This window comes from Acartia tonsa, chromosome 9 (genome assembly GCF_053477335.1).
Source record: "Acartia tonsa isolate MP-2025a chromosome 9, ASM5347733v1, whole genome shotgun sequence".
In the NCBI taxonomy this organism is placed as follows: Eukaryota; Metazoa; Arthropoda; class Copepoda; order Calanoida; family Acartiidae; genus Acartia; species Acartia tonsa.
In genome coordinates this window covers 20,176,295-20,186,824 of record NC_137268.1, presented here as the reverse complement: position 1 = coordinate 20,186,824, position 10,530 = coordinate 20,176,295, and the positions used below count along the sequence as shown (strand labels likewise).

The following is a 10,530-nucleotide window of genomic DNA, read 5'->3' as shown; positions in this document are numbered from 1 at the left end:
ATTGGTTGGTTCATACGATTGTCCAAACTTTTTAGACAATGATTTTATTCTAGAAGTAGAAAGGTCAGGGGTAATTTTATTTATCATTTTTGGTGATTTCTATTAATTTATCGTCCATAGTCTTATAACTTAATATCTCTGGTGATTCTTACAAAACTCCATGCTTTTTCAAAGAAAAAAGTCTTCTATTAACCCTTGACAGTCGGGGCCCTTGCCGCACCTTTTATCTCAGCTCCTATTAAAGCTAGAGGGCTAAAAATTTTGTGCATGTCTCCTGTTTGATAATGAATTTCCGACTATAAGTGAGTCAAAGTCAATTTTCGCCTCCTTCACCCTTTTATTTCACAACCTTTGTTTTCAGGTCCTTTTTTCTTACTTTTTAAAAATTTCAAAAGGCTGTCATTTTCTTATTTTTGAATCTAGAAACACAATTTTTTTAGAAAATGTTTATCTTTATGTAAACTGTATATTAGAAATCTCAGAACTTAAAATTCGGCGGCCGCAGCTGTACTTGGCAGCTGCCAGCCGTTAAGGGTTTAATAAGAGTAAGAGTCATAAAGTATAAAATGGCAAAAAGGATTGCACTAAAACATTTAAATAAAAAAAAAAAAAGGAAAACACTTATTTTCAGGTAGTGAGACAAAGTGACTCAAAAATCAATCATGTGACGTCATAAAAATGAGGGATTATCCATCTCTTTTTTAGGGAATATCTTTCCCACCTCTCCTCTCATCTCCCTCATTTTTATGACGTCACATGGCTGATTTTTTTGTCTCTTTGTCCCACTACAATTTTAGAACACAGAGACAAAATGGTGAAGAGGAGTAAGGAATTCAAATTGAAAGCACAAATATTGGTATGTTTATTTTAAATATTTTTTTAGTCTAGATTCGGTACTTAACGGTTCAGATGAGTCCCTCCCCTAGAATAGTGTCAAGATGCTATACCAAGTTTTGATAAAATAGGATAATAATATGTAAAAGTTATTTATTATCTCTTTCAATTATCTGTAAGAATATATTATAGGATATACGAGGATATAATGACAGGGTAAAATTTGTCCTCAATTTAGCTTCCTATAATTTGGACCGCATTTATTGGTCAGTTCGATCATCTAATAATAGAAAGAGGATATAGGGTATCGTTATTTTGCCAGCTGCGAGTATCACTTTATCAGAGTACATGGAAATCTGGTCGAACATGAAGATGATTGAAGTCCCTCAACAGATTGTGACGTCATACGATAGAGTAGCCAATGAGAGCCCAGTATACATTGTAATTGACCAATGGTAAAATTTATGCTGGCCTCTCGTTGGTTATTTTAGCGTATGACGTCTTAATCTGTTGAGGGACTTTAATCATCTTCGTCCAACATCCAAGAATTAATATTTCGATTTCTGTAAGTATTCTTACTTGTGTGATTGATTATATAATAATCTGTGCAGACACGAGATTTTTGTAGAGAAACAACGCTCCATGGATTAAAATATGTTACTGAGGTAATAAAAGTAATTCAGAAAGTTTCAAAAAAGTAAAATTTGAATGAATGTAACTATTTAAAGTTTAAAGATAATGAAACCTAAAAATGTCTTTTTCATTTTGATTAAAAAAAGTCGAGAGGAATCATTTGACAAAATATGTCTTATTTTACGGTAAAGGACATTTCTATTTATGACTGAAACTATTGAATGCATTGCATATGTCAAAAAAAAAATCTGCCAATCTATCTATAACATATTCTTAATCAATGAAAATTTACATAAAATTAAAGAAAAGAGGGGTTATTAGCTATATGTAACTTTGCTAACGGGGTAGAGACCCTGTCCCAATTTTGTACTGGGTCTCTGAAATCAGCTAATAGCGTCGGAAATAAGCATAGTCCCTACAAATAAACAGTAAGGATTTTTCTAGCAGACTAAAGGGTCTCCACAATTTGGGCAAGGTAGTTGTCTAGATTATACATCTATACTTATACATTTATTTCTCTACAACAAGGATGGAGCTGATTGGAAGCAACGAGTATTGTGGATTATTCTATTTTGCTCCTGTCTTATCATTTTCTTCTTCCTATTTGAACCAATTCTAACTAAGGCAAAATAAATAAAAATAGGAAGCTTTATAAAATGACTCAAAAAATCAGCCAGTGACGTCATAAAAATGAGGGATTATCCATCTCTTTTTTAAGGGTTTCCTTTCCCACTTCTCCTCTCATCCTTAAATTTTATGACGTCACTTGGCTGATTTTTTGAGACATTTTGTAAAGCTTGTAAAAATACTAAATAGTGTGATAATTTGAATGACAAACAAGGATGACAATATCCATAAGTAGCGAAGCACAAAAATCAGGGATAAGAATACACACAAGCAGAGTTAAAAATAGCCAAAAAAAAAACCGCTAAAATGCAGTCAAATTGCCATGGGTGTTTTATAGTTAATTATGCTTCATAATAAAAGGAATGTTGTCAAAAAGTTTCAGCCTTGTATTTTGAATAGGAGCCGAGAAAATCATGTTTCCCCCATTTTGTCGCTAACAGACGGAAAGCCGGACGGATATTTGAAATCATAGAGTAGCTTCGCTACTTAAAAAGGAGTTTACACATAATTTTTGGATTTTGTAGTATTATGTGACCCCTACAATATCAACAGTAGAGACCAACAACTTTAAGATCAGCAACATTTATTTTCCAGCTGTTACTGTTTGTTCAAATATCAGGTATGCATGGATTAATATTAAAATCTTAAATCAGTGATTAGATTTTATAGATTTCAAAAAGTGTACTTAATGACTTTTAGAGATATCATGTAACATCTGAAATAAATTTGAGATTTTTTTTTATAGAAACAAGGACCAGTAATTTTATTACAAATTTCTTCTGGTTGTTTCAGATAATCGGAAAACGCAGCTTTATTAAAATACTCTCATGGTATATCTACCTGATTTTAAGATCGTTCTAAATGTTTTTAAAAGAATCTATATTTAAATATATAATAAATTCTTTATACTTTTAGAGTTTCAAAGGCAAAATTCGAGAAGATGGTTAAGGAAAACTATATTTTAGTTTCAAAACAAAAGGTCCAAGCTATATGTTTTATTATTTTTTCTTTGGATGGTGGAGGGTAAAATCTTTTTATTCGTAATAAAATTTGGTTTCAATCCCCCACCCGCCCTTGGAAATCCTTGACTCTTGGTCCTGGTATGGTCATAGTAACAATAAATTAGTATCTATGGTCTTATAGGTGCCATGATAATCTTGATCATATATATTGTTTATGAAGAAAAAATATGTGTTGAACAAGCAGGAAAGTCCATGGAAGGAATACCAAGAGGATGCTGTCAGCCAGGAACTTTAAATATTTTATTAATTAGATAATACAATTCTTTTATTTAAATATAATATAAAAAATATCAACTAACTCTGAATTTATCATAGGTAGATTCTTTTTAAAAAATTAGGTTCTCTGCATCGCTGCCACACCAAAATTATTTTTGTGAAAAATCCTACTAAATCACATAAAAAATCTACAAAAAAAAATAAAATCGTATATCCCTTCCAGGGGCGTCCAAGTTTTTTTTTTTTTTTTTACCCTTCCCCCTTGGACGTCCTTGAACCCTTCTATGATGTTTTAAATTTTTGTAGATTTTTTATGTGATTGTGGACGCAGCGACCCTAATTATTTTTAAAGAATCCAACTGAGTTTAATTTTAGATGGTAACAAATATGGTTGTATTTAATTCTGATCCTGATTTGATTTGGCATCATGAAAATTTGAGCACTCTTATGGAGAACAACCAGAGACACATACCAGATCTTATGTCCAAGGTTAGAGATGGCATAAAAAAAAACACTTGGTTTAAACCAAGTGGTTAAACCAAAAAAACCAAGCTTAAAAAAACCCCAAAAAAAACAAGATGGGAATGGTTTTTTAAAAAAATATTTATACAAAGGCATATCTTTCCATGTTATATCTTTTCATAACGTAAATAATACAGTAAATAACTGTCAAAAACCTAAATTACCGTATCAGCCAGGGTTGTCAAATCAGGCGGGCGCTTTTGGCGGGCGGTTTTGGGCTGCTCTTTTTCGGGTCCTTTTGGGCAGATTTGGGCACCCCCCGTTTGGGGGGTGAGAAAAAGGGGGAGGGGGTGAAAAAAGTGGGAGGGGCAGGCCTATAATTTGAATATTATTAAAAAACCAAAAAAAACCTGGTTTTTATAAAAAAAAAAACGGTTTAAACCAAACTGGTTTGTTCTTTTAAAAAAACAAACTATTTTTTTCCATCCCTGTCCAAGGTTGATCCATAACATTTAATTTGTTTTTACTATAAACAATAATAAAATATTAGCATTTTGAAGTATCAACTTTTTGGGGTATAATTGGGAGATTAAAACTTTTTATGTAAACAATTAAAAAGTTGTAGGGTTATTGAAATTTCATTGCAATTTCAAATTTTTAACATATCATAAATGTTATGTATCTTAGATAGCCCCTAGTTGTGAAAGAATGTTCTTATTCTGCAAATGGAAAGGAAAAGCTATTAACTGCAAGGATTATGGTATTAATTTCTTTCATTAAAACATATAACACTAATATAACGGATATAGACTACTTGGATTGGATAAATTGACAGGGGAAAACTTGTCGTAAGCTCAGGATGCTGATCCATTTATTGGTCAGTTCATTCATCCAGTAAGTGGGGAAGGATTGGAGTAGGAGGAAGATAGGAGTATCATTATTTGAGCCATCTGTGTAACATCCAAGTAATATCAATAACTTATATAATATACATTATTTTATAAAGTTACCCAGAGTATCAGTGACGACGGGTTCTGCTGTTCATTTAACAACATAAAAGATGAAGAGTTGCTCTCAAAAACAAAGGTTATATAGTAGACAAGAAATTTTTTCTAAAACTATCGAATGTCCTTAGCTTGATCTTTAAATCGTTTTTATGGTGATTTAAACCGGGGCGATTCAGAGGTGAACTGTAGGTGCGTTGGTGTTAAGCCACAGCGCGCCTATAAAACATGGATTTTTAAAAGATTTTCGGCGCGGTGTTGTTAAATCGCCTGCGCACTCACTAAAATATCGATCCGCGCCAGTACAACTTTATTACTTAAGCAGTGTCAGTAAGGTATTTTATATAAAATGCCGTGTCCGTATGGTATTTTATATAAAACATTAATATATAATTTATTTTAAAAATAACTATAAAAATGTTTTCACGATAGTTTTGCAATAAAATATTAAAGTAATTAAAAAAAAATATTTATTTATTAAATAAATCACCCCGATTTGGTTCGGCAATGGCACTCGGTGAGTGCCATTGCCGCGCCGGGCCCGCGCCACTGCCCGATTCAAATCGCCCATGCAAATTCGATTTAAAGATTGATATTAATAATTTGATGGTGCGCCAAATGAATCGCCCCGGTTTAAATCACCTATAAACGATTTAAAGATCGAGCTCTTCTAAAATGGGCATAAAAGATAGCCTAAAACCATCCAAAAGGATTAAATCTTAAAAAAAACCATCCTGGGACCTAAGTGGATCCTCCCTAAAAAGTTCAGCAGTTATGAGATCTATAGCTTTTCTCAAAAAAAATCTTACTGCTTTATATTATAGGGGATAGGATATTATCATTTTCAATAAAAGTATACCTATATTTCAAAAATCATTTAATGAAATTTATTTCGCCAGAGAGATAGAGGTACCAAAAGCACTGAAGAAGAAATGGATGAAGATTATGTACCTAATTATGAAGAATATGATTATGAAAATTATGACTATACAAACCTAACAGATTATATTGGTAATCCTAATATAAGAGTAACAGGGTGTCTCTTTGTGTGTGTGTCTATCTGTCTGTGTGTACCAACGGATTTTGCTAACCACTGAACCTATATGGTTCTCCTTTACAATGTAGCTTCTCTACCCGAATAGTTTATGATTTTTTACCTTTATTTTAAAAATTAGAATTGGGAGGGGGGATTCGAATCACTCACCCCTTACCTTAAAATGAAAGGATTGCAGCCCTTTTGTTAAAAAATCTGTATAAATAATAACCAATGATATGGCCCGATTGTTCTCTCACTCTTTTCCAATTAGCTGATTTAGAAGGTATGCATCTACATTTATTATACAGATCAATGTCCAAGCAAATACTTAGTGATAACTTTTAATCTAGAAAGTCTAGAAGTAGATGTAAACGAAAATATTGGTCCAATTTATCCAGACATCTTAAAAGGGTAATTTTGTTAATACAAATTTTTCCAATTTTTTTTGTATTAGTAAATCATTAAAATTTTATTTATTGAAAGATATAAAGACTGGGATTTTAACAGTTGTAGAAATGAAACATTGAATATAACCACAAATACAGATTTTAAGTTCTTTAGTATGTTTGCAGATTTGAGTACTATGACATCTAAGGTACAGAAAATTATAAAAAGTTACAAATTAAAGTTATTCATCGCATTGTATTATAGACAGACAGCTTTCCGCGGTTATTAAAATGAAAAATTAAAACAAGTTTTGTTAGACACGAGGGACTAAAGGCTCGTGCAAACCAAACTGGTATTAATTTTTTGATTTTTATTTATGTGGAAAATTGTCTGTGATACGATGATATACATGACTTTTCAGTATGGCGGAGAATTGGTTCTATTACAGCGGATATTAATCGGTTTCGAAGCCATACTAGAAAAGAATTAATTTAGTTGACGTAAATTTTATCTAGGTAAAGAAAGGTGGGCCTGAAAAGACCTCTTTATCGGGGAAGGATTTTGGCTTCAGCTTTATGTTAGATCCTGTGTTGGAAGATACATATTTTAACAAATGGGGAGAAGCTTTGACTGAGAATAGCTACAATGGATTTCAGGTTTTCCAATTTTATTATGAAAGAACGTGTCGTAACATTTTTGACGAGCTCTCAAGTTCAAAGTTTTGATTCACTCACCGGGCTTCAACAAAATAGATTTTTTAAATGATTACTCAACAGAATTCAAAAAGTAAGGTGTCAAATTAAAGATCTTACTATTTTTGTTCAAATTGGCAATTTTCTTCTTTTTTTTGTTACGTTTTAGTACCTTAAAACCAACTTAATTTAAAAAAAACTTAACTTACTTCAAAAATAAGAGGTCTACATAAAAACCGATTGCATATCTAAATTCTATGGATCATTTTACATCTACTACTTGCTAAAAGCACCGAATAGCTATTTTGAAAAAATCACAAAAGTTAGGACAAGTTCAATTTCAGAAAACAATTCATTTTTCAATTCAAACGATAAACATTTTTTAAAATTTAAGGTGATGATACATTCTCCATTTGATTATCCCGAGGTTACCAAGAAGGGAATTAGCGTTGGTATTGGTGAAGAAACTAACATAGCTGTGTCTGCCAGTGTTACTTTATCGTAAGTATTTTATCAATTACCTGATTTAAGAACTGAATTATAACAAGGTGCTGTACGTTCATACGTCAGGGTTAGATAATTTAATTAATTTTTGCATGTTAGAATTGACAATTTCAATCTTTGTATGATAATTCCTGTAACTGCTATAAATGATCTGAAAAGTGTAGCAACTCTATAATAAATACCAGAAAGACAGTACGTCCATTTAAAACATACTGATTTTTTGTCAACAAACTTTTGTATGATATAATTATCCTAGTCATCTGTTTTTTGGAATATTGATTCCTAGGACAACAAGGTATAATAAAATAAGCAAAACGTTAATAAGTTTGGACACTCTTCAAGTCTCTATGTTCGTTTGTTCTACCGATTGAACTCAGAGCTTCGTTTTTATGGATGTTGCCACCCTTTCGTTAGATATTTTCTAAATTAAATGTTTTAAAGCCAACTCCTTATTATTGATATTTTAGTACTGAAGCCGTAAAAGGGATGAAACCCGCAAGAAGATTATGTTTACTACCAGAGGATACTTTAGTTCCTCCAATGAATGTTGAAGTTACTGGATTCACCAAATACACTAAAGTAAATATATACTTGAATAAATTAGGCAGGATTATGTGACCAGGATTTTTAAAAGCAATTCTAAATGAAAATTTCCTCACACCCACTTCCTTCTTTTCCTCCCTTCTTACCCACTTCCCTTTGATTACAGAACAATTTAAGTTTTACGTCGACATTACATCACATAAATATCCAAATATTCACCAATTTAAAATGTAATTTATTTGCTTCACAGCTCTGATATTAAGAAAGTAGCAAACATTAATATTTAGTGTTTTATTTTATTTTCTTACATTTTTGATACCATTTCAAATTCTTTATGTACATAAAAAACTTTTTTAGATAGGATTAACAAAGATTTTACAAGAATTAGAGATAAATTAGTTAAATCTCAACAATATTCTATTCTAAACATAACTTTTTAAAATTCTTTTTTAGAGCAACTGCCTTTTGGAATGTCTCGCCACGAAGATGCTTGCTCTATGTCACTGCCTTATCTATACTCTGCCAACATTCTCTAAGGAATTTCTTGCAAAATATGAATCCAACTCAACTGCTTGTACATTTGAAAATATAAAATGTCTGAGCAATCATAGAGGTAAAAACACATTTATGAGACATAAAATAACAAGGATGACAACATCCATAAGCATCAAACCACAAAAGATCATGTGAAATAAAAATTAAATGTTCTTTGAAAAGAAGAAAAAGAGAGAGAGAGAAAGAAGGCATAAGAATTAAAGATACAAAGAATGATAAAGATCATAAAACCTTTAAAATATTATTTGTATGTCTTTTATTCTACAAAAAAATTAGCAATCTATTTTAAATAGCAGTAGAAAAAAAAGAAAAAATATGTGAAGAATAAAAAAAAACAGTCTCTAGGGGCCTTTTCTCTAAAGGTTCAGATGAGAATTTAAAAAATCTTAAAAATTTTCATAGTTTTTTATTTTTATTGATTTAAAAAAAATATTTTTAATGCTAATAATAATTTAATAGCCACGGGACTAATAGGTATATATTCCCTGATGGGTAGAATCCTATCGGTACAATGGTTACCGAGATCTTAACCTTCAGACGGACAGATAGACAGACATCATTCTACTTTGTATCATAGATAAAACGGATTTATACAATATGTTTTTTTAAAATATGATTTAGATTATTTTGAAAGCTTGGATTCTGTACCATTAATGGAAGATGGAACTGAAATTAATATAAATTGCAAGTAAGACAAAATTTTTATGATAAAATTTTTTTTAATTTCTTAAAATTGAGAAATAGTTTTTTATGTATATTTTTAGCTGTCCAGATGATTGTGATCAAATAGTGTATAGCCAGGCAAATAATAATTATTTCTCACATCGTATTATAAACGGCTTTCCGCGGATATAGAATGTAGAATTATAAGATAAAAACTAGTTATTTTTAGCCCCGAGGTGCCGAAGGCACCGGCTAAAAAAACTGGTTTTAATCTTATGATTGTACATTTTTATATTCGTAGAAAGCTGGATATAATACGATGCTAGACATAGTTTTTTCGTATGAATAAGAACTGGTTCCAATCCACCGGATTCGAATGAATACGAGAAAAGTTTTTAAAATATTTAATTTTGTTATAAATATATATTATTTTTTATTGGTATATCTTTAGGAAATATCAAGTCAAAAATTAGTTGATCATAATCAGGTAATTAATTTCAAAATAATCTAAATCTTAACAATGATTTATCAAATCATATTATAGACAGCTTTCCATGGATATTGAAGTGAAAAATTGTAATATTAAGTTTTTGTTAATCCAGAGGAGCCGAAGGCCCGGGCTGAAAAACTGATATTTTATGATTTTAAATTTTTTTGGAAAATTGTCTGTAATTCAATGTTCTACATGATTTTTCAGTATGGCCGAGAAACAGTTCTAATCTACCGGATATTTATCAGTTTCGAAGCCATACTGAAATTTTTTTTCTTCTAGAAACTACAGAAAACCGCCTTATGTGAACAACTATATAGAAATGAAGTTGACAATGCTACGTGTAATAAACTTTTCATCAATGAGATTTCCATATTTAGAAGTTTATATGGTGATAATCCTTGCACTGAACAGTAAGTTATTTATACAACTAATCAACATACAGATGCTATTGTAAAGCGGGTGGAATGGGGTTACTTTATTTTAGCCCGCTGTGTGATCCACTTTGTTAGAGAACATGAAAGTCTGTTGTAAGATCCAAGTAATCATAAATCTATTGCTATTATTCAATGATATGCTGAAATACATATGACCTTGTTTTAATTAGTTGTAATATTGACTGACAAAGAGTTGGTGTTCGAATGTTTTTTTTGTTCATTTGTTCTTAATTGATGGACTAATCTATAATACAAAAAAATAGCTGGATGTCTGTCCGTCCGTCCCTTAAGATCTCGGTAACCACTGAACCGATCGTATTCTATTCTTATTTAGGTATATACCTATTGGTCCTGTGGTGGTTTGAGGCTATTTTCTTGGGGGGTGGGACACCCCCAACCCCCCAAAAAACAAAAAAATGCCCTCC

The 10,530-nt window shown here is 31.2% G+C and overlaps 1 protein-coding gene across 1 annotated transcript; it reads left to right on the top strand.

Annotated features, from left to right (window-relative positions):
• Positions 1 to 3,711: 3,711 nt before the first annotated feature.
• Positions 3,712 to 9,207, top strand: LOC145327422 (pickpocket protein 28-like). The gene is made up of 11 exons (XM_080170973.1): positions 3,712 to 3,821; positions 4,482 to 4,554; positions 4,801 to 4,880; positions 5,698 to 5,809; positions 6,185 to 6,245; positions 6,342 to 6,429; positions 6,737 to 6,877; positions 7,308 to 7,414; positions 7,885 to 7,996; positions 8,414 to 8,573; positions 9,137 to 9,207. Exons 1-11 carry the CDS (start codon positions 3,720 to 3,722, stop codon positions 9,205 to 9,207), a joined length of 1,107 nt encoding a protein of 368 aa, XP_080027099.1. The 5' UTR covers positions 3,712 to 3,719.
• Positions 9,208 to 10,530: the final 1,323 nt, after the last annotated feature.